This window comes from Heptranchias perlo, unplaced genomic scaffold, assembly GCF_035084215.1.
Source record: "Heptranchias perlo isolate sHepPer1 unplaced genomic scaffold, sHepPer1.hap1 HAP1_SCAFFOLD_220, whole genome shotgun sequence".
Lineage (NCBI taxonomy): Eukaryota > Metazoa > Chordata > Chondrichthyes > Hexanchiformes > Hexanchidae > Heptranchias > Heptranchias perlo.
This window is the reverse complement of record NW_027139234.1, coordinates 435,584-462,394: the sequence shown is the minus strand read 5'-3', so window position 1 is coordinate 462,394 and position 26,811 is coordinate 435,584. Positions and strand designations below refer to the sequence as shown.

At 48.7% G+C, this 26,811-nt stretch overlaps 2 protein-coding genes across 6 annotated transcripts in view; both read right to left on the bottom strand.

Moving 5' to 3' along the window:
* Window positions 1-922: 922 nt before the first annotated feature.
* Window positions 923-5,520, bottom strand: LOC137310115 (serine-rich adhesin for platelets-like). The gene is made up of 3 exons (XM_067978082.1): window positions 5,459-5,520; window positions 4,876-5,025; window positions 923-4,245 (listed from the first exon to the last, which is right to left on the bottom strand). The coding sequence occupies exons 1-3, from the start codon at window positions 5,518-5,520 to the stop codon at window positions 2,886-2,888; spliced, it is 1,572 nt and encodes a 523-aa protein (XP_067834183.1). The 3' UTR covers window positions 923-2,885.
* Window positions 4,959-26,811, bottom strand: part of LOC137310117 (T-cell differentiation antigen CD6-like) — a 106,503-nt gene continuing 84,650 nt past the window's right edge. For 2 of the 5 annotated variants that reach the window (XM_067978084.1, XM_067978087.1), the window contains 5 exons: window positions 16,623-16,745; window positions 14,758-14,874; window positions 11,128-11,265; window positions 7,318-7,438; window positions 4,959-5,489 (listed from right to left, as the gene is read on the bottom strand). In XM_067978084.1, coding sequence (XP_067834185.1) covers window positions 7,347-7,438; window positions 11,128-11,265; window positions 14,758-14,874; window positions 16,623-16,745 — 470 coding nt within the window. In that variant the 3' untranslated portion in view covers window positions 4,959-5,489; window positions 7,318-7,346. The remainder of the gene's footprint in view (window positions 5,490-7,317; window positions 7,439-11,127; window positions 11,266-14,757; window positions 14,875-16,622; window positions 16,746-26,811) is intronic. The other 3 variants (XM_067978085.1, XM_067978088.1, XM_067978086.1) reach the window with 3 other exon arrangements.

Genomic DNA, 26,811 nt, shown 5'->3' with positions numbered 1-26,811 from the left:
AGACAGTGTGAGGGAGAGGGATTAACATCAGTAGAGATACAGTCAGTAACACAGGGCGCTGGGGGGAGAGGGGTTACTGAGTGACAGTGTGAGGGAGAGGGATTAACATCAGTCGAGATACAGTCAGTAACACAGGGCGCTGGGGGGAGAGGGGTTACTGAGAGACAGTGTGAGGGAGAGGGATTAACATCAGTAGAGATACAGTCAGTAACACAGGGCGCTGGGGGGAGAGGGGTTACTGAGTGACAGTGTGAGGGAGAGGGATTAACATCAGTAGAGATACAGTCAGTAACACAGGGCGCTGGGGGGAGAGGGGTTACTGAGAGACAGTGTGAGGGAGAGGGATTAACATCAGTAGAGATACAGTCAGTAACACAGGGCGCTGGGGGGAGAGGGGTTACTGAGAGACAGTGTGAGGGAGAGGGATTAACATCAGTAGAGATACAGTCAGTAACACAGGGCGCTGGGGGGAGAGGGGTTACTGAGAGACAGTGTGAGGGAGAGGGATTAACATCAGTAGAGATACAGTCAGTAACACAGGGCGCTGGGGGGAGAGGGGTTACTGAGAGACAGTGTGAGGGAGAGGGATTAACATCAGTAGAGATACAGTCAGTAACACAGGGCGCTGGGGGGAGAGGGGTTACTGAGTGACAGTGTGAGGGAGAGGGATTAACATCAGTAGAGATACAGTCAGTAACACAGGGCGCTGGGGGGAGAGGGGTTACTGAGTGACAGTGTGAGGGAGAGGGATTAACATCAGTAGAGATACAGTCAGTAACACAGGGCGCTGGGGGGAGAGGGGTTACTGAGTGACAGTGTGAGGGAGAGGGATTAACATCAGTAGAGATACAGTCAGTAACACAGGGCGCTGGGGGGAGAGGGGTTACTGAGAGACAGTGTGAGGGAGAGGGATTAACATCAGTAGAGATACAGTCAGTAACACAGGGCGCTGGGGGGAGAGGGGTTACTGAGAGACAGTGTGAGGGAGAGGGATTAACATCAGTAGAGATACAGTCAGTAACACAGGGCGCTGGGGGGAGAGGGGTTACTGAGTGACAGTGTGAGGGAGAGGGATTAACATCAGTAGAGATACAGTCAGTAACACAGGGCGCTGGGGGGAGAGGGGTTACTGAGTGACAGTGTGAGGGAGAGGGATTAACATCAGTAGAGATACAGTCAGTGACACAGGGCGCTGGGGGAGAGGGGTTACTGAGAGACAGTGTGAGGGAGAGGGATTAACATCAGTAGAGATACAGTCAGTAACACAGGGCGCTGGGGGGAGAGGGGTTACTGAGTGACAGTGTGAGGGAGAGGGATTAACATCAGTAGAGATACAGTCAGTGACACAGGGCGCTGGGGGGAGAGGGGTTACTGAGTGACAGTGTGAGGGAGAGGGATTAACATCAGTAGAGATACAGTCAGTAACACAGGACGCTGGGGGGAGAGGGGTTACTGAGTGACAGTGTGAGGGAGAGGGATTAACATCAGTAGAGATACAGTCAGTGACACAGGGCGCTGGGGGAGAGGGGTTACTGAGAGACAGTGTGAGGGAGAGGGATTAACATCAGTAGAGATACAGTCAGTAACACAGGGCGCTGGGGGGAGAGGGGTTACTGAGAGACAGTGTGAGGGAGAGGGATTAACATCAGTAGAGATACAGTCAGTAACACAGGGCGCTGGGGGGAGAGGGGTTACTGAGTGACAGTGTGAGGGAGAGGGATTAACATCAGTAGAGATACAGTCAGTAACACAGGGCGCTGGGGGGAGAGGGGTTACTGAGAGACAGTGTGAGGGAGAGGGATTAACATCAGTAGAGATACAGTCAGTGATAAATTACAGAGGATTATCCTGCTGCCTTTGCTCGTCTCTGTGATCAGTAAAACATCCGAATTTACAGACTTTTTCTCCTATAAAACATTCTCGCAGTCAACGTATGATTTGCCCGTTGGTCGCAGTTTGTCTGCCTTTTGATATCTATGTCGCACCTTGTGATGTTCCCACCACTGAGCTGGAGACACCAAGCAATGTCAGCACATACAGTGTATGCCCCACTGCCTCACGCCCAGTCCCCCATCAGAGACAGGCGCCCTTCAGCCCCTCTGTCTGGGGCTTCATTTGGCCCGCAGATCCTCAGAGGGGGAACGGAGAGAATCTGACCCTCTGTCCCCCCCTCCCAGGCTTATGAAACCGGCCTCATTCGCCCCCCCCGCACCTTGCTCAGATTGAAGGGATCACTCGGCAGCCTTCACAGATGAGGGTGGGGCCTCGACTCCGATCGAGGATGGGGGAGTGTGGGGTGGGCGGTCCCCTAGACGCGGCTGCCATGCTCCGCATTTCCCTTCGATAACTCTTGGAGGAATGAGAGCCAATCTCCCAACAATGCGACACTGGCATATGGTCCATGGGCGCCAAGGTGGGGACTGGTCCCCTTTCGCCTGACAACGCTGAGACGTTTTCTCTCCCGCAACATCTCGCAATCAGCCATCCCGCGCAGCATCGGCACCAACTCCAATCCAGATCCGGTGATGGGGCCAATGCTGGTGGTTACGGTCGACCGAGGAGTCGGCCGTTTCGAGGGAGCGGCGTTGGAAGGTTCGGGGATTCAGTGGTCGAAAGCTCGCGGGCAGAAATCCAGAGGCAGTGGGGAGAGGGCTCCAGGCCAGGGAGCGGGGCTTTGGGATCCTTCTGTGCTGCGATCAACAGCGTTATTTCCTGTGGCGGTGGGCTCATGGTTGCTCCGTGCACTTGACCTGATGGTCTATTGCCCCCCAGTGCCCTCCAAACACGACACATTCAGCGATCATGTCTACAGGGTAATTACAAGAAACAACGTGGGAGAAGTGGACCATTCTTGCCTCGTTTTCCTGTCTCAGTGATTGTCTCTGTCAAACGCAAGTTGAGAAGGGACACATTAGAGTTAGAGGGAGAGTGTCAGAGATGGATCTAGAGTGAGGGAGAGAGTTGGAGATGGATCTAGAGTTAGAGAGAGAGTTGGAGATGGATCTAGAGTTAGAGAGAGAGTTGGAAATGGATCTAGAGTTAGAGAGAGAGTTGGAGATGGAACTAGAGTTAGGGAGAGAGTTGGAGATGGAACTAGAGTTAGAGAGAGAGTTGGAGATGGATCTAGAGTTAGGGAGAGAGTTGGAGATGGATCTGGAGCTAGAGAGAGTTGGAGATGGACCTGGAGTTAGAGAGATGGAGATGGATCTAGAGTTAGAGAGAGAGTTGGAGATGGATCTAGAGTTAGGGAGAGAGTTGGAGATGGATCTAGAGCTAGAGAGAGTTGGAGATGGACCTGGAGTTAGAGAGATGGAGATGGATCTAGAGTTAGAGAGAGAGTTGGAGATGGATCTAGAGTTAGAGAGAGAGTTGGAGATGGATCTAGAGTTAGAGAGAGAGATGGAGATGGATTTAGAGTTAGAGAGAGAGTTGGAGATGGATCTAGAGTTAGAGAGAGAGTTGGAGATGGATCTAGAATTAGAGAGAGAGTTGGAGATGGAACTTGAGTTAGAGAGAGAGTTGGAGATGGATCTAGAGTTAGAGAGAGAGTTGGAGATGGATCTAGAGTTAGGGAGAGAGTTGGAGATGGAACTAGAGTTAGAGAGAGAGTTGGAGATGGATCTAGAGTTAGGGAGAGAGTTGGAGATGGATCTAGAGTTAGAGAGAGAGTTGGAGATGGATCTAGAGTTAGGGAGAGAGTTGGAGATGGATCTAGAGTTAGAGAGAGAGTTGGAGATGGACCTAGAGTTAGAGAGAGAGTTGGAGATGGATCTAGAGTTAGAGAGAGAGTTGGAGATGGATCTAGAGTTAGAGAGAGAGTTGGAGATGGATCTAGAGTTAGGGAGAGAGTTGGAGATGGATCTAGAGTTAGAGAGAGAGTTGGAGATGGACCTAGAGTTAGAGAGAGAGTTGGAGATGGATCTAGAGTTAGAGAGAGAGTTGGAGATGGATCTAGAGTTAGAGAGAGAGTTGGAGATGGATCTAGAGTTAGAGAGAGAGTTGGAGATGGATCTAGAGTTAGAGAGAGAGTTGGAGATGGATCTAGAGTTAGAGAGAGAGTTGGAGATGGACCTAGAGTTAGAGAGAGAGTTGGAGATGGATCTAGAGTTAGGGAGAGAGTTGGAGATGGATCTAGAGCTAGAGAGAGTTGGAGATGGACCTGGAGTTAGAGAGATGGAGATGGATCTAGAGTTAGAGAGAGAGTTGGAGATGGATCTAGAGTTAGGGAGAGAGTTGGAGATGGATCTAGAGCTAGAGAGAGTTGGAGATGGATCTAGAGTTAGAGAGAGAGTTGGAGATGGAACTTGAGTTAGAGAGAGAGTTGGAGATGGATCTAGAGTTAGAGAGAGAGTTGGAGATGGATCTAGAGTTAGAGAGAGAGTTGGAGATGGAACTTGAGTTAGAGAGAGAGTTGGAGATGGATCTAGAGTTAGAGAGAGAGTTGGAGATGGATCTAGAGTTAGAGAGAGAGTTGGAGATGGATCTAGAATTAGAGAGAAAGTTGGAGATGGATCTAGAGTTAGAGAGAGAGTTGGAGATGGATCTAGAGTTAGAGAGAGAGTTGGAGATGGATCTAGAGTTAGAGAGAGAGTTGGAGACGGATCTAGAGTTAGAGAGAAAGTTGGAGATGGATCTAGAGTTAGAGGGAGAGAGTTGGAGATGGATCTAGAGTTAGAGAGAGAGTTGGAGATGGATCTGGAGTTAGAGAGAGAGTTGGAGATGGATCTAGAGTTAGAGAGAGAGTTGGAGATGGATCTAGAGTTAGAGAGAGAGTTGGAGATGGATCTAGAGTTAGAGAGAGAGTTGGAGATGGATCTAGAGTTAGAGAGAAAGTTGGAGATGGAACTTGAGTTAGAGAGAGAGTTGGAGATGGACCTAGAGTTAGAGAGAGAGTTGGAGATGGACCTAGAGTTAGAGAGAGAGTTGGAGATGGATCTAGAGTTAGAGAGAGAGTTGGAGATGGATCTAGAGTTAGAGAGAGAGTTAGAGATGGATCTAGAGTTAGGGAGAGAGTTGGAGATGGATCTAGAGTTAGAGAGAGAGGGTTAGAGATGGATCTAGAGTTAGAGAGAGAGTTGGAGATGGATCTAGAGTTAGAGAGAGAGTTGGAGATGGATCTAGAGTTAGAGAGAGAGTTGGAGATGGATCTAGAGTTAGAGAGAGAGTTGGAGATGGATCTAGAGTTAGAGAGAGAGTTGGAGATGGATCTAGAGTTGGAAAAGGACCTGGAGATGAATGTGGAGTTGTAGATGAACCTTGAAATACAGGGCGGAGTTCTGGTGAAGTGGGTGATTGAGGTGGAGGCTGAGTTTGGTGATCAGATGGAGATAGTTGACGCTGGGAGTTGTCAGGAACTCAGTTCTGGAGATGTGCTTGACCTGGTGTTCGACGGGCCATCACGGATCAGCGATGGGCTAGAGTTGGAAGAGATCCCCTTCGACGACCTGGTTCCAAAAACTGCAGGCTCCACTCGCAATTGATTTCATGACCTTCAAGAAAAGAGAGAGAAAGAACTCTCATTCATACCCAGCTCCTTTCACCACCTCAGGATGTCCCAAAGCGCCTCACAGCCAATGAAGTAACTTTTTCGAAGTGTGCTCACTGTTGTAATGTGGGAAACGCGGCAGCCAATTTGCTCACAGCAAGATCCCACAATGTTGGTCGAGGGATAAATATCGGGGCCCAGGACCCCGGGGAGAACTCCCCCCTGCTCTTCTTCCAATGGTGGCCGTGGGATCTTTTACATCCACCCGAGAGGGGCAGACGGGGCCTCGGTTTAATGTCTCATCCCCGATCGACGGCCCCTCTGACAGTGCGGCGCTCCCTCAGTACAGACCCTCCGACAGTGCGGCGCTCCCTCAGTACCGACCCTCCGACAGTGCGGCGCTCCCTCAGTACCGACCCTCCGACAGTGCGGCGCTCCCTCAGTACCGACCCTCCGACAGTGCGGCGCTCCCTCAGTACCGACCCTCCGACAGTGCGGCGCTCCCTCAGTACCGACCCTCCGACAGTGCGGCGCTCCCTCAGTACTGACCCTCCGACAGTGCGGCGCTCCCTCAGTACCGACCCTCCGACAGTGCGGCGCTCCCTCAGTACTGACCCTCCCACAGTGCGGCGCTCCCTCAGTACTGACCCTCCGACAGTGCGGCGCTCCCTCAGTACCGACCCTCCGACAGTGCGGCGCTCCCTCAGTACCGACCCTCCGACAGTGCGGCACTCCCTCAGTACCGACCCTCCGACAGAGCGGCGCTCCCTCAGTACCGACCCTCCGACAGTGCGGCGCTCCCTCAGTACCGACCCTCCGACAGTGCGTCGCTCCCTCAGTACCGACCCTCCGACAGTGCGGCGCTCCCTCAGTCCTGACCCTCCGACAGTGCGGTGCTCCCTCAGAGCCACAGCTGAATTTACAGTAAAGATGACCCCAGTCGGTCGAGTTGGCAGCAGGCCAACAACAGTATTTAACAGCGAAACTTTGGATCTGCATCAGTACCTTAAAAAACTTTAAAGGACCATCCACAAATCTTTGAAGGTGGCAGGACAAGTTGGGAAGGTTGTTAAAAAAGCATATGGGATCCTGGGCTTTATTAATAGAGGCACAGAGTCCAAAAGCAAGGGAGTTATGCTAAACCTTTATAAAACACTGGGTTAGACCTCAGCTGGAGTATTGTGTCCCAATTCTGGGCCCCGCACTCTTTAGGGAGGATGTCCAGGGTCTCGGAGAGGGTGCGGAGGAGATTGATCAGAATGGGACCAGGGATGAGGGACCTCAGTTACGTGGAGAGACTGGAGAAACTGGGAATTGTTCTCCTCAGAGCAGAGAAGGTTAAGGGGAGATTTCCCAGAATGGGACCAGGGATGAGGGACCTCAGTTATGTGGAGAGACTGGAGAAACTGGGAATTGTTCTCCTCAGAGCAGAGAAGGTTAAGGGGAGATTTAATCGAGGGGTTCAAAATCAGGAGGGGTTTTGAAAGAGTAAATAAGGAGAGAGTGTTTCCCAGTGGGCAGGAGGGTCGGGAACCAGAGGACGCAGATTGAAGATAATCGGGGAAAGAGGGGGAGATGAGGAGAATGTTTTTTTACGCAGCGAGTTGTGATGATCTGGAATTCGCTGCCTGAGAGGGCGGTGGGAGCAGATTCAATAATAACTTTCAAAAGGGGGAATCGGAGAGATACTCGAAGGGGGAAAATTTACAGGGCGACGGGGGATAGATTGGGACTAATTGGAGAGCTCTTTCAAAGGGCCGGCACAGGCCCGATGGGCCGAGCGGCCTCCGCCAGTGCTGTGAGGTTCTATGCTTGTCATCCAATGTACGTACCTCGCAGATGGAGATCGGGAATCTTTGACTCATGGAAAGTAAGTCTCTATATCATCGTAGTCGCTCTCCGAGGACTCGTCCATGGGTTGGTTGGCTGAACCAGAGGCCATTGGTGCTGGAGCTGTTAAAGAAAGATGGGGACAAATCACGATGTTGAACGGGCCTTATCGAGGTCGGGATGCTTGATGTCCCCAGCACAGTGCTCGGAAAACAGAAGGACATATCCGGAAATCACATCTTCACCGACAAGCACATTAATGAGGCAGAAGATTAATGAGTTTTTTCATTTATTGAAATTGTGTAATATTTATCAGTCAACCCGTCCTGTAATATGGTTTGTAGAGTGTAATGTTGAACAGTCAGTCCTTCTTGTAATATGGTTTGTAGAGTGTAATGTTGAACAGTCAGTCCATCTTGTAATATGGTTTGTAGAGTGTAATGTTGAACAGTCAGTCCATCTTGTAATATGGTTTGCAGAGTGTAATATTAAACAGAGTACATATTGTATTATGATTTGCAGAGTGTAATATTAAACAGCAGCACATATTGTAATATGGTTTGTAGAGTGTAAAATTAAACAGCAGCACATATTGTAATATGATTTGCAGAGTGTAATATTAAACAGCAGCACATATTGTAATATGATTTGCAGAGTGTAATATTAAACAGAGTACATATTGTAATATGGTTTGTAGAGTGTCATATTAAACAGCAGCACATATTGTAATATGATTTGTAGAGTGTCATATTAAACAGAGTACATATTGTAATATGATTTGCAGAGTGTAATATTAAACAGCAGCACATATTGTATTATGATTTGCAGAGTGTAATATTAAACAGCAGCACATATTGTAATATGGTTTGTAGAGTCTAATATTAAACAGCAGCACATATTGTAATATGATTTGCAGAGTGTAATATTAAACAGCAGCACATATTGTAATATGATTTGCAGAGTGTAATATTAAACAGCAGCACATATTGTAATATGGTTTGTAGAGTGTAATATTAAACAGCAGCACATATTGTAATATGATTTGCAGAGTGTAATATTAAACAGCAGCACATATTGTAATATGGTTTGTAGAGTGTAATATTAAACAGCAGCACATATTGTAATATGGTTTGTAGAGTGTAATATTAAACAGCAGCACATATTGTAATATGATTTGCAGAGTGTAATATTAAACAGAGTACATATTGTAATATGATTTGTAGAGTGTAATATTAAACAGCAGCACATATTGTAATATGATTTGCAAAGTGTAATATTAAACAGAGTACATATTGTAATATGATTTGTAGAGTGTAATATTAAACAGCAGCACATATTGTAATATGGTTTGTAGAGTGTAATATTAAACAGCAGCACATATTGTAATATGATTTGCAGAGTGTAATATTAAACAGAGTACATATTGTAATATGATTTGCAGAGTGTAATATTAAACAGCAGCACATATTGTAATATGGTTTGTAGAGTGTAATATTAAACAGCAGCACATATTGTAATATGGTTTGCAGAGTGTAATATTAAACAGCAGCACATATTGTAATATGGTTTGTAGAGTGTAATATTAAACAGCAGCACATATTGTAATATGGTTTGCAGAGTGTAATATTAAACAGCAGCACATATTGTAATATGGTTTGTAGAGTGTAATATTAAACAGCAGCACATATTGTAATATGGTTTGTAGAGTGTAATATTAAACAGCAGCACATATTGTAATATGATTTGCAGAGTGTAATATTAAACAGCAGCACATATTGTAATATGATTTGCAGAGTGTAATATTAAACAGCAGCACATATTGTAATATGGTTTGTAGAGTGTAATATTAAACAGCAGCACATATTGTAATATGGTTTGTAGAGTGTAATATTAAACAGCAGCACATATTGTAATATGATTTGCAGAGTGTAATATTAAACAGAGTACATATTGTAATATGATTTGTAGAGTGTAATATTAAACAGCAGCACATATTGTATTATGATTTGCAGAGTGTAATATTAAACAGCAGCACATATTGTAATATGGTTTGTAGAGTGTAATATTAAACAGCAGCACATATTGTAATATGGTTTGCAGAGTGTAATATTAAACAGCAGCACATATTGTAATATGGTTTGTAGAGTGTAATATTATACAGCAGCACATATTGTAATATGGTTTGTAGAGTGTAATATTAAACAGCAGCACATATTGTAATATGATTTGCAGAGTGTAATATTAAACAGAGTACATATTGTAATATGATTTGTAGAGTGTAATATTAAACAGCAGCACATATTGTATTATGATTTGCAGAGTGTAATATTAAACAGCAGCACATATTGTAATATGGTTTGTAGAGTGTAATATTAAACAGCAGCACATATTGTAATATGGTTTGCAGAGTGTAATATTAAACAGCAGCACATATTGTAATATGGTTTGTCGAGTGCAATATTAAACAGCAGCACATATTGTAATACAGTTTGTAAATTGTAAGATTAAACAGCAGCACATATTGTAATATGGTTTGTAGAGTGCAATATTAAACAGCAGCACATATTGTAATGTGGTTTGTAAATTGTAATATTAAACAGCAGCACATATTGTAATATGGTTTGTAGAGTGCAATATTAAACAGCAGCACATATTGTAATGTGGTTTGTAAATTGTAATATTAAACAGCAGCACATATTGTAATATGGTTTGTAGAGTGCAATATTAAACAGCAGCACATATTGTAATATGGTTTGTAGAGTGCAATATTAAACACTAGTCCATATTGTTAAATGGTTTGTAGAGTGTAATATTAAACAGCAGCACATATTGTAACATGGTTTGTAGAGTGTAATATTAAACAGCAGCACATATTGTAATACGGTTTGTAGAGTGTAATATTAAACAGCAGCACATATTGTAATATGGTTTGTAGAGTGTAATATTAAACAGCAGCACATATTGTAATATGGTTTTTAGAGTGTAATATTAAACACAGCACACATTGTAATATGGTTTGTAGAGTGTAATATGAAACAGACATCGCATATTGTAATATGGTTTGTAGAGTTTAACACTAAACAGACATCATATATCGTAATATGATTTGTAGAGTGTAATATTAAACTCAGCATGTATTGTAATATGGTTTGTAGAGTGTAATATTAAACACAGCACATATTGTAATATGTTTGCAGAGTGTCATATTAAACACAGCAAATATTGTAATATGGTTTGTAGAGTGTAATATTAAACAGCAGCACATATTGTAATATGGTTTTCAGAATGTAATATTAAACACAGCACACATTGGAATATGTTTGTCGAGTGTCATTTTAAACTCAGCACATATTGTAATATGCTTTGCAGAGTGCGATATTAAAGAGACAGCTCATATTGTAATATGGTTTGTAGAGTGTAATATTAAACAGCAGCACATAGTGTAATATGGTTTGCAGAGTGCGATATTAAACAGCAGCACATATTGTAATATGGTTTGTAAAGTGTAATATTAAACACAGCACATATTGTAATATGGTTTGTAGAGTGTAATATTAAACAGCAGCACATATTGTAATATGGTTTGCAGAGTGCGATAATAAACACAGCACATATTGTAATATGGTTTGCAGAGTGCGATATTAAACACAGCACACATTGTAATATGGTTTGTAGAGTGCGATATTAAACACAGCACACATTGTAATATGGTTTGCAGAGTGCGATATTAAACACAGCACATATTGTAATATGATTTGTAGAGTGTAATATTAAACACAGCACATATTGTAATCCGGTCCATTGAGTCTCACCTGTCCCAGCCCCGATCCCTGTACCTGGTAATGATGGTGCAGGCTCTGAAAGGGTCTGGATACAATCCTGCACATTCTCATACTCCTCCACGGGGAGAGTGCTCGCTGAACTTTGTAAATCGTTCATCGGAGGGAGATCTGAAAACAGAGGCCTTGTGAGAAATGATGCTTAATGTCCAGAGGATCGATCTGTAACCCGAACTCTCCCCCCAGCGCCCTGAGTTACTGACTGTATCTCTACTGATGTTAATCCCTCTCCCTCACACTGTCTCTCAGTAACCCCTCTCCCCCCAGCGCCCTGTGTTACTGACTGTATCTCTACTGATGTTAATCCCTCTCCCTCACACTGTCACTCAGTAACCCCTCTCCCCCCAGCGCCCTGTGTTACTGACTGTATCTCTACTGATGTTAATCCCTCTCCCTCACACTGTCTCTCAGTAACCCCTCTCTCCCAGCGCCCTGTGTTACTGACTGTATCTCTACTGATGTTAATCCCTCTCCCTCACACTGTCACTCAGTAACCCCTCTCCCCCCAGCGCCCTGTGTTACTGACTGTATCTCTACTGATGTTAATCCCTCTCCCTCACACTGTCTCTCAGTAACCCCTCTCCCCCCAGCGCCCTGTGTTACTGACTGTATCTCTACTGATGTTAATCCCTCTCCCTCACACTGTCTCTCAGTAACCCCTCTCCCCCCAGCGCCCTGTGTTACTGACTGTATCTCTACTGATGTTAATCCCTCTCCCTCACACTGTCACTCAGTAACCCCTCTCCCCCCAGCGCCCTGTGTTACTGACTGTATCTCTACTGATGTTAATCCCTCTCCCTCACACTGTCTCTCAGTAACCCCTCTCCCCCCAGCGCCCTGTGTTACTGACTGTATCTCTACTGATGTTAATCCCTCTCCCTCACACTGTCTCTCAGTAACCCCTCTCCCCCAGCGCCCTGTGTTACTGACTGTATCTCTACTGATGTTAATCCCTCTCCCTCACACTGTCACTCAGTAACCCCTCTCCCCCAGCGCCCTGTGTTACTGACTGTATCTCTACTGATGTTAATCCCTCTCCCTCACACTGTCACTCAGTAACCCCTCTCCCCCAGCGCCCTGTGTTACTGACTGTATCTCTACTGATGTTAATCCCTCTCCCTCACACTGTCTCTCAGTAACCCCTCTCCCCCCAGCGCCCTGTGTTACTGACTGTATCTCTACTGATGTTAATCCCTCTCCCTCACACTGTCTCTCAGTAACCCCTCTCCCCCAGCGCCCTGTGTTACTGACTGTATCTCTACTGATGTTAATCCCTCTCCCTCACACTGTCTCTCAGTCACCCCTCTCCCCCCAGCGCCCTGTGTTACTGACTGTATCTCTACTGATGTTAATCCCTCTCCCTCACACTGTCTCTCAGTAACCCCTCTCCCCCCAGCGCCCTGTGTTACTGACTGTATCTCTACTGATGTTAATCCCTCTCCCTCACACTGTCTCTCAGTAACCCCTCTCCCCCCAGCGCCCTGTGTTACTGACTGTATCTCTACTGATGTTAATCCCTCTCCCTCACACTGTCACTCAGTAACCCCTCTCCCCCAGCGCCCTGTGTTACTGACTGTATCTCTACTGATGTTAATCCCTCTCCCTCACACTGTCTCTCAGTAACCCCTCTCCCCCCAGCGCCCTGTGTTACTGACTGTATCTCTACTGATGTTAATCCCTCTCCCTCACACTGTCTCTCAGTAACCCCTCTCCCCCCAGCGCCCTGTGTTACTGACTGTATCTCTACTGATGTTAATCCCTCTCCCTCACACTGTCTCTCAGTAACCCCTCTCCCCCAGCGCCCTGTGTTACTGACTGTATCTCCACTGATGTTAATCCCTCTCCCTCACACTGTCTCTCAGTAACCCCTCTCCCCCCAGCGCCCTGTGTTACTGACTGTATCTCTACTGATGTTAATCCCTCTCCCTCACACTGTCTCTCAGTAACCCCTCTCCCCCCAGCGCCCTGTGTTACTGACTGTATCTCTACTGATGTTAATCCCTCTCCCTCACACTGTCTCTCAGTAACCCCTCTCCCCCCAGCACCCTGTGTTACTGACTGTATCTCTACTGATGTTAATCCCTCTCCCTCACACTGTCTCTCAGTAACCCCTCTCCCCCCAGCGCCCTGTGTTACTGACTGTATCTCTACTGATGTTAATCCCTCTCCCTCACACTGTCCCTCAGTAACCCCTCTCCCCCCAGCACCCTGTGTTACTGACTGTATCTCTACTGATGTTAATCCCTCTCCCTCACACTGTCTCTCAGTAACCCCTCTCCCCCAGCGCCCTGTGTTACTGACTGTATCTCTACTGATGTTAATCCCTCTCCCTCACACTGTCACTCAGTAACCCCTCTCCCCCAGCGCCCTGTGTTACTGACTGTATCTCTACTGATGTTAATCCCTCTCCCTCACACTGTCACTCAGTAACCCCTCTCCCCCAGCGCCCTGTGTTACTGACTGTATCTCTACTGATGTTAATCCCTCTCCCTCACACTGTCACTCAGTAACCCCTCTCCCCCCAGCGCCCTGTGTTACTGACTGTATCTCTACTGATGTTAATCCCTCTCCCTCACACTGTCACTCAGTAACCCCTCTCCCCCCAGCGCCCTGTGTTACTGACTGTATCTCTACTGATGTTAATCCCTCTCCCTCACACTGTCTCTCAGTAACCCCTCTCCCCCCAGCGCCCTGTGTTACTGACTGTATCTCTACTGATGTTAATCCCTCTCCCTCACACTGTCACTCAGTAACCCCTCTCCCCCCAGCGCCCTGTGTTACTGACTGTATCTCTACTGATGTTAATCCCTCTCCCTCACACTGTCTCTCAGTAACCCCTCTCCCCCAGCGCCCTGTGTTACTGACTGTATCTCTACTGATGTTAATCCCTCTCCCTCACACTGTCTCTCAGTAATCCCTCTCCCCCCAGCGCCCTGTGTTACTGACTGTATCTCTACTGATGTTAATCCCTCTCCCTCACACTGTCTCTCAGTAACCCCTCTCCCCCCAGCGCCCTGTGTTACTGACTGTATCTCTACTGATGTTAATCCCTCTCCCTCACACTGTCTCTCAGTAACCCCTCTCCCCCAGCGCCCTGTGTTACTGACTGTATCTCTACTGATGTTAATCCCTCTCCCTCACACTGTCTCTCAGTAACCCCTCTCCCCCCAGCGCCCTGTGTTACTGACTGTATCTCTACTGATGTTAATCCCTCTCCCTCACACTGTCTCTCAGTAACCCCTCTCCCCCCAGCGCCCTGTGTTACTGACTGTATCTCTACTGATGTTAACCCCTCTCCCTCACACTGTCCCTCAGTAACCCCTCTCCCCCCAGCGCCCTGTGTTACTGACTGTATCTCTACTGATGTTAATCCCTCTCCCTCACACTGTCTCTCAGTAACCCCTCTCCCCCCAGCGCCCTGTGTTACTGACTGTATCTCTACTGATGTTAATCCCTCTCCCTCACACTGTCTCTCAGTAACCCCTCTCCCGCAGCGTCCTGTGTTACTGACTGTATCTCTACTGATGTTAATCCCTCTCCCTCACACTGTCTCTCAGTAACCCCTCTCCTCCGCGGTGTTCGGCGTTACTGACTGTAACTTACCGAGTAGCTGCGAATGTTTCTGGTGAGCTGGGATCTGGGTCGTGTTCTCATACCATTCGCAGGACGATGTACTCGAGCTCTCCGTTGACCTCTGGTTTGGAAGATATTTCTTGCATCCTGGAAAGACAGTCTCATTGACTGGATTTGTACAAAAGCCTTCTGCCCAGGATGCATCTCTGGCGACATCAACGGGAATCCCGCGCTGAGAGTGGGAGTAAATCTCACTTGGACATCTCCAATGAGGGGTAATTGTCGTTTCCCTCTCTCTCTCCTCAATCCCCCCCTCTGTCTGCGGCTTGAACGGAGCCCAGTGGGCCGACGAATGGCAGATGGGAGTTTAATTTAGATAAATGTGAGGTGATGCATTTTGGTCGATCGAATCGGGCCAGGACCTACTCCGTTAATGGTAGGGCGTTGGGGAGAGTTATAGAACAAAGAGATCTAGGAGTACAGGTTCATAGCTCCTTGAAAGTGGAGTCACAGGTGGATAGGGTGGTGAAGAAGGCATTCGGCATGCTTGGTTTCATTGGTCAGAACATTGAATACAGGAGTTGGGATGTCTTGTTGAAGTTGTACAAGACATTAGTAAGGCCACACTTGGAATACTGTGTACAGTTCTGGTCACCCTATTATAGAAAGGATATTATTAAACTAGAAAGAGTGCAGAAAAGATTTACTAGGATGCTACCGGGACTTGATGGTTTGACTTATAGGGAGAGGTTGGATAGACTGAGACTTTTTTCCCTGGAGAGTAGGAGGTTTAGGGGTGATCTTATAGAAGTCTATAAAATAATGAGGGGCATAGATAAGGTAGATAGTCAAAATCTTTTCCCAAAGGTAGGGGAGTCTATAACGAGGGGGCATAGATTTAAGGTGAGAGGGGAGAGATACAAAAGGGTCCAGAGGGGCAATTTTTTCACTCAAAGGGTGGTGAGTGTCTGGAACGAGCTGCCAGAGGCAGTAGTAGAGGCGGGTACAATTTTGTCTTTTGAAAAGCATTTGGACAGTTACATGGGTAAGATGGGTATAGAGGGATATGGGCCAAGTGCAGGCAATTGGGACGAGCTTAGTGGTATAAACTGGGCGACATGGACATGTTGGGCCGAAGGGCCTGTTTCCATGTTGTAAACTTCTATGATTCTATGATTCAGAGTTCTGTGTCTGCTCTATCGCCTCCACCCAGTCCCTCCTTCACCTCCTGCACCTCCGAATCCCTCAACTCATCTTAATTGATCAAAAATACAACAGCCTGCATTTATATAGCGCCTTTAACATGGTAAATCGTCCCAGGGCGGCTTCACAGCAGCGATTATCAAACTTAATTTGACACCAAGACACATAAAGAAACATTAGGACAGGTGACTCAAAGTTTGGTCGGTTTTAAGGGGCGTCTGAAAGGAGGAGAGAGAGGCGGAGAGGTTCAGGGAGGGAATTCCAGAGCTCGGGGCCCCAGGCAGCTGAAGGCACGGCCGCCAATGGTGGAGCGATGGGAATCGGAGGGGGGGATGGACAAGAGGGCGGAATTGGAGGAGGGCAGAGATCTCGGAGGGTTGGAGGAGGTTACAGAGATAGGGAGGGGCGGGGCGAGGGGCCATGGAGGGGATTTGAACACGAGGATGAGAATTTTAAAATCGAGGTGTTCCCAGACCGGGAGCCGATGTGGGTCGAGCGAGCACAGGGTGGGGGTGATGGGTGACCCACGAGTGGAAACATCTTGGCGTGAGTTGGGATACGGGGGAGGTGGGGGGCGCAGAGACTCAGATGGGCTGAAACGTGAATTGATTGGTGAGCAAGAGGAATGCAAGAGGCGACTTGGTTTTGCCTTCTCCGTGAATGAGGCCGCGTCGCGGTGGAAGTGCACTCACGGTGAGAGCGAGGCCTCGCCGGCCGGCGTCCTCCATTGCTGCTCACGGCCCTGGCCTCCGCCTCTTGGGAAGACAAGCTCGCCGTGTCACCCGATATCTTGTACCGCAGCTCAGATCGGCGAGCTGCAACGGGAGAAAACGTTTTATTGAGAACAGTTCTGGTCTCCATATCACACTGGGAGCACTGTGCACAGTTCTGGTCTCCATATCACACTTGGAGCACTGTGCACAGTTCTGGTCTCCATATCACACTGGGAGCACTGTGCACAGTTCTGGTCTCCATATCACACTGGGAGCACTGTGTACAGTTCTGGTCTCCATATCACACTGGGAGCACTGTGCACAGTTCTGGTCTCCATATCACACTGGGAGCACTGTGCACAGTTCTGGTCTCCATATCACACTGGGAGCACTGTGCACAGTTCTGGTCTCCATATCACACTGGGAGCACTGTGTACAGTTCTGGTCTCCATATCACACTGGGAGCACTGTGCACAGTTCTGGTCTCCATATCACACTGGGAGCACTGTGCACAGTTCTGGTCTCCGTATCACACTGGGAGCACTGTGCACAGTTCTGGTCTCCATATCACACTGGGAGCACTGTGCACAGTTCTGGTCTCCGTATCACACTGGGAGCACTGTGCACAGTTCTGGTCTCCATATCACACTTGGAGCACTGTGCACAGTTCTGGTCTCCATATCACACTTGGAGCACTGTGCACAGTTCTGGTCTCCATATCACACTTGGAGCACTGTGTACAGTTCTGGTCTCCATATCACACTGGGAGCACTGTGCACAGTTCTGGTCTCCATATCACACTGGGAGCACTGTGTACAGTTCTGGTCTCCATATCACACTGGGAGCACTGTGCACAGTTCTGGTCTCCATACCACACTGGGAGCACTGTGTACAGTTCTGGTCTCCATATCACACTGGGAGCACTGTGTACAGTTCTGGTCTCCATATCACACTGGGAGCACTGTGCACAGTTCTGGTCTCCATATCACACTTGGAGCACTGTGCACAGTTCTGGTCTCCATATCACACTGGGAGCACTGTGCACAGTTCTGGTCTCCATATCACACTGGGAGCACTGAGCACAGTTCTGGTCTCCATATCACACTTGGAGCACTGTGCACAGTTCTGGTCTCCATACCACACTGGGAGCACTGTGCACAGTTCTGGTCTCCATATCACACTTGGAGCACTGTGCACAGTTCTGGTCTCCAGATCACACTTGGAGCACTGTGCACAGTTCTGGTCTCCATATCACACTGGGAGCACTGTGCACAGTTCTGGTCTCCATATCACACTGGGAGCACTGTGCACAGTTCTGGTCTCCATATCACACTGGGAGCACTGTGCACAGTTCTGGTCTCCATATCACACTGGGAGCACTGAGCACAGTTCTGGTCTCCATATCACACTTGGAGCACTGTGCACAGTTCTGGTCTCCATATCACACTGGGAGCACTGTGTACAGTTCTGGTCTCCATATCACACTGGGAGCACTGTGTACAGTTCTGGTCTCCATATCACACTGGGAGCACTGTGCACAGTTCTGGTCTCCATATCACACTGGGAGCACTGTGTACAGTTCTGGTCTCCATATCACACTGGGAGCACTGTGTACAGTTCTGGTCTCCATATCACACTTGGAGCACTGTGCACAGTTCTGGTCTCCATATCACACTTGGAGCACTGTGCACAGTTCTGGTCTCCATATCACACTGGGAGCACTGTGCACAGTTCTGGTCTCCATATCACACTGGGAGCACTGTGCACAGTTCTGGTCTCCATATCACACTGGGAGCACTGTGCACAGTTCTGGTCTCCATATCACACTGGGAGCACTGTGCACAGTTCTGGTCTCCATATCACACTGGGAGCACTGTGCACAGTTCTGGTCTCCATATCACACTGGGAGCACTGTGCACAGTTCTGGTCTCCATATCACACTGGGAGCACTGTGAACAGTTCTGGTCTCCATATTACACTGGGAGCACTGTGCACAGTTCTGGTCTCCATATCACACTGGGAGCACTGTGCACAGTTCTGGTCTCCATATCACACTGGGAGCACTGTGTACAGTTCTGGTCTCCATATCACACTGGGAGCACTGTGCACAGTTCTGGTCTCCATATCACACTTGGAGCACTGTGCACAGTTCTGGTCTCCATATCACACTGGGAGCACTGTGCACAGTTCTGGTCTCCATATCACACTGGGAGCACTGTGCACAGTTCTGGTCTCCATATCACACTGGGAGCACTGTGCACAGTTCTAGTCTCCATATCACACTGGGAGCACTGTGCACAGTTCTGGTCTCCATATCACACTGGGAGCACTGTGCACAGTTCTGGTCTCCATATCACACTTGGAGCACTGTGCACAGTTCTGGTCTCCATATCACACTGGGAGCACTGTGCACAGTTCTGGTCTCCATATCACACTGGGAGCACTGTGCACAGTTCTGGTCTCCATATCACACTTGGAGCACTGTGCACAGTTCTGGTCTCCATATCACACTGGGAGCACTGTGCACAGTTCTGGTCTCCATATCACACTTGGAGCACTGTGCACAGTTCTGGTCTCCATATCACACTTGGAGCACTGTGCACAGTTCTGGTCTCCATATCACACTGGGAGCACAGTGCACAGTTCTGGTCTCCATACCACACTGGGAGCACTGTGCACAGTTCTGGTCTCCATATCACACTTGGAGCACTGTGTACAGTTCTGGTCTCCATATCACACTGGGAGCACTGTGTACAGTTCTGGTCTCCATATCACACTGGGAGCACTGTGTACAGTTCTGGTCTCCATATCACACTGGGAGCACTGTGCACAGTTCTGGTCTCCATATCACACTTGGAGCACTGTGCACAGTTCTGGTCTCCATATCACACTGGGAGCATTGTGCACAGTTCTGGTCTCCATATCACACTTGGAGCACTGTGCACAGTTCTGGTCTCCATATCACACTTGGAGCACTGTGCACAGTTCTGGTCTCCATATCACACTTCGAGCACTGTGCACAGTTCTGGTCTCCATATCACACTGGGAGCACTGTGCACAGTTCTGGTCTCCATATCACACTGGGAGCACTGTGCACAGTTCTGGTCTCCATATCACACTGGGAGCACTGTGCACAGTTCTGGTCTCCATATCACACTGGGAGCACTGTGCACAGTTCTGGTCTACATATCACACTGGGAGCACTGTGCACAGTTCTGGTCTCCATATCACACTGGGAGCACTGTGCACAGTTCTGGTCTCCATATCACACTGGGAGCACTGTGCACAGTTCTGGTCTCCATATCACACTGGGAGCACTGTGCACAGTTCTGGTCTCCATATCACACTGGGAGCACTGTGCACAGTTCTGGTCTCCATATCACACTGGGAGCACTGTGCACAGTTCTGGTCTCCATATCACACTGGGAGCACTGTGCACAGTTCTGGTCTCCATATCACACTGGGAGCACTGTGCACAGTTCTGGTCTCCATATCACACTGGGAGCACTGTGCACAGTTCTGGTCTCCATATCACACTTGGAGCACTGTGCACAGTTCTGGTCTCCATATCACACTGGGAGCACTGTGCACAGTTCTGGTCTCCATATCACACTGGGAGCACTGTGTACAGTTCTGGTCTCCATATCACACTGGGAGCACTGTGCACAGTTCTGGTCTCCATATCACACTGGGAGCACTGTGAACAGTTCTGGTCTCCATATCACACTTGGAGCACTGTGCACAGTTCTGGTCTCCATATCACACTTGGAGCACTGTGCACAGTTCTGGTCTCCATATCACACTTGGAGCACTGTGCACAGTTCTGGTCTCCATATCACACTGGGAGCACTGTGTACAGTTCTGGTCTCCATATCACACTGGGAGCACTGTGCACAGTTCTGGTCTCCATATCACACTGGGAGCACTGTGCACAGTTCTGGTCTCCATATCACACTTGGAGCACTGTGCACAGTTCTGGTCTCCATATCACACTGGGAGCACTGTGTACAGTTCTAGTCTCCATATCACACTGGGAGCACTGTGCACAGTTCTGGTCTCCATATCACACTGGGAGCACTGTGCACAGTTCTGGTCTCCATATCACACTGGGAGCACTGTGCACAGTTCTGGTCTCCATATCACACTGGGAGCACTGTGCACAGTTCTGGTCTCCATATCACACTGGGAGCACTGTGCACAGTTCTGGTCTCCATATCACACTTGGAGCACTGTGTACAGTTCTGGTCTCCATATCACACTTGGAGCACTGTGCACAGTTCTGGTCTCCATATCACACTGGGAGCACTGTGCACAGTTCTGGTCTCCATATCACACTGGGAGCACTGTGCACAGTTCTGGTCTCCATATCACACTTGGAGCACTGTGCACAGTTCTGGTCTCCATATCACACTGGGAGCACTGTGCACAGTTCTGGTCTCCATATCACACTGGGAGCACTGTGCACAGTTCTGGTCTCCATATCACACTGGGAGCACTGTGCACAGTTCTGGTCTCCATATCACACTGGGAGCACTGTGTACAGTTCTGGTCTCCATATCACACTGGGAGCACTGTGCACAGTTCTGGTCTCCATATCACACTGGGAGCACTGTGCACAGTTCTGGTCTCCATATCACACTGGGAGCACTGTGAACAGTTCTGGTCTCCATATCACACTGGGAGCACTGTGTACAGTCCTGGTCTCCATATCACACTGGGAGCACTGTGCACAGTTCTGGTCTCCATATCACACTGGGAGCACTGTGCACAGTTCTGGTCTCCCTATCACACTGGGAGCACTGTGCACAGTTCTGGTCTCCATATCACACTGGGAGCACTGTGCACAGTTCTGGTCTCCATATCACACTGGGAGCACTGTGCACAGTTCTGGTCTCCATATCACACTGGGAGCACTGTGCACAGTTCTGGTCTCCCTATCACACAGGGAGCACTGTGCACAGTTCTGGTCTCCATATCACACTGGGAGCACTGTGTACAGTTCTGGTCTCCAAATCACACTGGGAGCACTGTGTACAGTTCTGGTCTCCATATCACACTTGGAGCACTGTGCACAGTTCTGGTCTCCATATCACACTGGGAGCACTGTGTACAGTTGTGGTCTCCATATCACACTGGGAGCACTGTGTACATTTCTGGTCTCCATATCACACTGGGAGCACTGTGCACAGTTCTGGTCTCCATATCACACTGGGAGCACTGTGTACAGTTCTGGTCTCCATATCACACTGGGAGCACTGTGTACAGTTGTGGTCTCCATATCACACTGGGAGCACTGTGTACAGTTGTGGTCTCCATATCACACTGGGAGCACTGTGCACAGTTCTGGTCTCCATATCACACTGGGAGCACTGTGCACAGTTCTGGTCTCCATATCACACTGGGAGCACTGTGCACAGTTCTGGTCTCCATATCACACTGGGAGCACTGTGTACAGTTCTGGTCTCCATATCACACTGGGAGCACTGTGTACAGTTCTGGTCTCCATATCACACTTGGAGCACTGTGCACAGTTCTGGTCTCCATATCACACTGGGAGCACTGTGTACAGTTGTGGTCTCCATATCACACTGCGAGCACTGTGTACAGTTCTGGTCTCCATATCACACTGGGAGCACTGTGCACAGTTCTGGTCTCCATATCACACTGGGAGCACTGTGCACAGTTCTGGTCTCCATATCACACTGGGAGCACTGTGCACAGTTCTGGTCTCCATATCACACTTGGAGCACTGTGCACAGTTCTGGTCTCCATATCACACTGGGAGCACTGTGTACAGTTCTGGTCTCCATATCACACTGGGAGCACTGTGCACAGTTCTGGTCTCCATATCACACTGGGAGCACTGTGTACAGTTCTGGTCTCCATATCACACTGGGAGCACTGTGTACAGTTCTGGTCTCCATATCACACTGGGAGCACTGTGTACAGTTCTGGTCTCCATATCACACTTGGAGCACTGTGCACAGTTCTGGTCTCCATATCGCACTGGGAGCACTGTGCACAGTTCTGGTCTCCATATCACACTGGGAGCACTGTGTACAGTTCTGGTCTCCATATCACACTGGGAGCACTGTGTACAGTTCTGGTCTCCATATCACACTGGGAGCACTGTGTACAGTTGTGGTCTCCATATCACACTGGGAGCACTGTGTACAGTTCTGGTCTCCATATCACACTGGGAGCACTGTGCACAGTTCTGGTCTCCATATCACACTGGGAGCACTGTGTACAGTTGTGGTCTCCATATCACACTGGGAGCACTGTGTACAGTTCTGGTCTCCATATCACACTGGGAGCACTGTGCACAGTTCTGGTCTCCATATCACACTGGGAGCACTGTGCACAGTTCTGGTCTCCATATCACACTGGGAGCACTGTGTACAGTTCTGGTCTCCATATCACACTGGGAGCACTGTGCACAGTTCTGGTCTCCATATGACACTGGGAGCACTGTGCACAGTTCTGGTCTCCATATCACACTGGGAGCACTGTGCACAGTTCTGGTCTCCATATCACACTTGGAGCACTGTGCATAGTTCTGGTCTCCATATCACACTGGGAGCACTGTGCACAGTTCTGGTCTCCATATCACACTGGGAGCACTGTGCACAGTTCTGGTCTCCATATCACACTGGGAGCACTGTGCACAGTTCTGGTCTCCATATCACACTGGGAGCACTGTGCACAGTTCTGGTCTCCATATCACACTGGGAGCACTGTGCACAGTTCTGGTCTCCATATCACACTTGGAGCACTGTGCACAGTTCTGGTCTCCATATCACACTTGGAGCACTGTGCACAGTTCTGGTCTCCATATCACACTGGGAGCACTGTGTACAGTTCTGGTCTCCATATCACACTGGGAGCACTGTGCACAGTTCTGGTCTCCATATCACACTGGGAGCACTGTGCACAGTTCTGGTCTCCATATCACACTTGGAGCACTGTGCACAGTTCTGGTCTCCATATCACACTGGGAGCACTGTGTACAGTTCTGGTCTCCATATCACACTGGGAGCACTGTGCACAGTTCTGGTCTCCATATCACACTGGGAGCACTGTGCACAGTTCTGGTCTCCATATCACACTGGGAGCACTGTGCACAGTTCTGGTCTCCATATCACACTGGGAGCACTGTGCACAGTTCTGGTCTCCATATCACACTGGGAGCACTGTGCACAGTTCTGGTCTCCATATCACACTTGGAGCACTGTGTACAGTTCTGGTCTCCATATCACACTTGGAGCACTGTGCACAGTTCTGGTCTCCATATCACACTGGGAGCACTGTGCACAGTTCTGGTCTCCATATCACACTGGGAGCACTGTGCACAGTTCTGGTCTCCATATCACACTTGGAGCACTGTGCACAGTTCTGGTCTCCATATCACACTGGGAGCACTGTGCACAGTTCTGGTCTCCATATCACACTGGGAGCACTGTGCACAGTTCTGGTCTCCATATCACACTGGGAGCACTGTGCACAGTTCTGGTCTCCATATCACACTGGGAGCACTGTGTACAGTTCTGGTCTCCATATCACACTGGGAGCACTGTGCACAGTTCTGGTCTCCATATCACACTGGGAGCACTGTGCACAGTTCTGGTCTCCATATCACACTGGGAGCACTGTGAACAGTTCTGGTCTCCATATCACACTGGGAGCACTGTGCACAGTTCTGGTCTCCATATCACACTGGGAGCACTGTGAACAGTTCTGGTCTCCATATCACACTGGGAGCACTGTGCACAGTTCTGGTCTCCATATCACACTTGGAGCACTGTGCACAGTTCTGGTCTCCATATCACACTTGGAGCACTGTGCACAGTTCTGGTCTCCATATCACACTGGGAGCACTGTGTACAGTTCTGGTCTCCATATCACACTGGGAGCACTGTGCACAGTTCTGGTCTCCATATCACACTGGGAGCACTGTGCACAGTTCTGGTCTCCCTATCACACTGGGAGCACTGTGTACAGTTGTGGTCTCCATATCACACTGGGAGCACTGTGTACAGTTGTGGTCTCCATATCACACTGGGAGCACTGTGCACAGTTCTGGTCTCCATATCACACTGGGAGCACTGTGCACAGTTCTGGCCTCCGTATCACACTGGGAGCACTGTGTACAGTTCTGGTCTCCATATCACACTGGGAGCACTGTGCACAGTTCTGGTCTCCATATCACACTGGGAGCACTGTGCACAGTTCTGGTCTCCATATCACACTTGGAGCACTGTGCACAGTTCTGGTCTCCATATCACACTGGGAGCACTGTGTACAGTTCTGGTCTCCATATCACACTGGGAGCACTGTGTACAGTTCTGGTCTCCATATCACACTTGGAGCACTGTGCACAGTTCTGGTCTCCATATCACACTGGGAGCACTGTGTGCAGTTGTGGTCTCCATATCACACTGGGAGCACTGTGTACAGTTCTGGTCTCCATATCACACTGGGAGCACTGTGCACAGTTCTGGTCTCCATATCACACTGGGAGCACTGTGTACAGTTCTGGTCTCCATATCACACTTGGAGCACTGTGCACAGTTCTGGTCTCCATATCACACTGGGAGCACTGTGTACAGTTGTGGTCTCCATATCACACTGGGAGCACTGTGTACAGTTCTGGTCTCCATATCACACTGGGAGCACTGTGTACAGTTCTGGTCTCCATATCACACTGGGAGCACTGTGTACAGTTGTGGTCTCCATATCACACTGGGAGCACTGTGTACAGTTGTGGTCTCCATATCACACTGGGAGCACTGTGCACAGTTCTGGTCTCCATATCACACTGGGAGCACTGTGCACAGTTCTGGTCTCCATATCACACTTGGAGCACTGTGCACAGTTCTGGTCTCCATATCACACTGGGAGCACTGTGCACAGTTCTGGTCTCCATATCACACTGGGAGCACTGTGTACAGTTCTGGTCTCCATATCACACTGGGAGCACTGTGCACAGTTCTGGTCTCCATATGACACTGGGAGCACTGTGCACAGTTCTGGTCTCCATATCACACTTGGAGCAATGTGCACAGTTCTGGTCTCCATATCACACTGGGAGCACTGTGTACAGTTCTGGTCTCCATATCACACTGGGAGCACTGTGTACAGTTCTGGTCTCCATATCACACTGGGAGCACTGAGCACAGTTCTGGTCTCCATATCACACTTGGAGCAATGTGCACAGTTCTGGTCTCCATATCACACTGGGAGCACTGTGCACAGTTCTGGTCTCCATATCACACTGGGAGCACTGTGCACAGTTCTGGTCTCCATATCACACTGGGAGCACTGTGCACAGTTCTGGTCTCCATATCACACTTGGAGCACTGTGCACAGTTCTGGTCTCCATATCACACTTGGAGCACTGTGCACAGTTCTGGTCTCCATATCACACTGGGAGCACTGTGCACAGTTCTGGTCTCCATATCACACTTGGAGCACTGTGCACAGTTCTGGTCTCCATATCACACTGGGAGCACTGTGCACAGTTCTGGTCTCCATATCACACTGGGAGCACTGTGTACAGTTCTGGTCTCCATATCACACTTGGAGCACTGTGTACAGTTCTGGTCTCCATATCACACTGGGAGCACTGTGCACAGTTCTGGTCTCCATAATCACACTGGGAGCACTGTGCACAGTTAGGTCTCCATATCACACTGGGAGCACTGTGTACAGTTCTGGTCTCCATATCACACTGGGAGCACTGTGTACAGTTCTGGTCTCCATATCACACTTGGAGCACTGTGTACAGTTCTGGTCTCCATATCACACTGGGAGCACTGTGCACAGTTCTGGTCTCCATATCACACTTGGAGCACTGTGCACAGTTCTGGTCTCCATATCACACTGGGAGCACTGTGCACAGTTCTGGTCTCCATATCACACTGGGAGCACTGTGCACAGTTAGGTCTCCATATCACACTGGGAGCACTGTGTACAGTTCTGGTCTCCATATCACACTGGGAGCACTGTGTACAGTTGTGGTCTCCATATCACACTGGGAGCACTGTGTACAGTTCTGGTCTCCATATCACACTGGGAGCACTGTGCACAGTTCTGGTCTCCATATCACACTGGGAGCACTGTGCACAGTTCTGGTCTCCATATCACACTGGGAGCACTGTGCACAGTT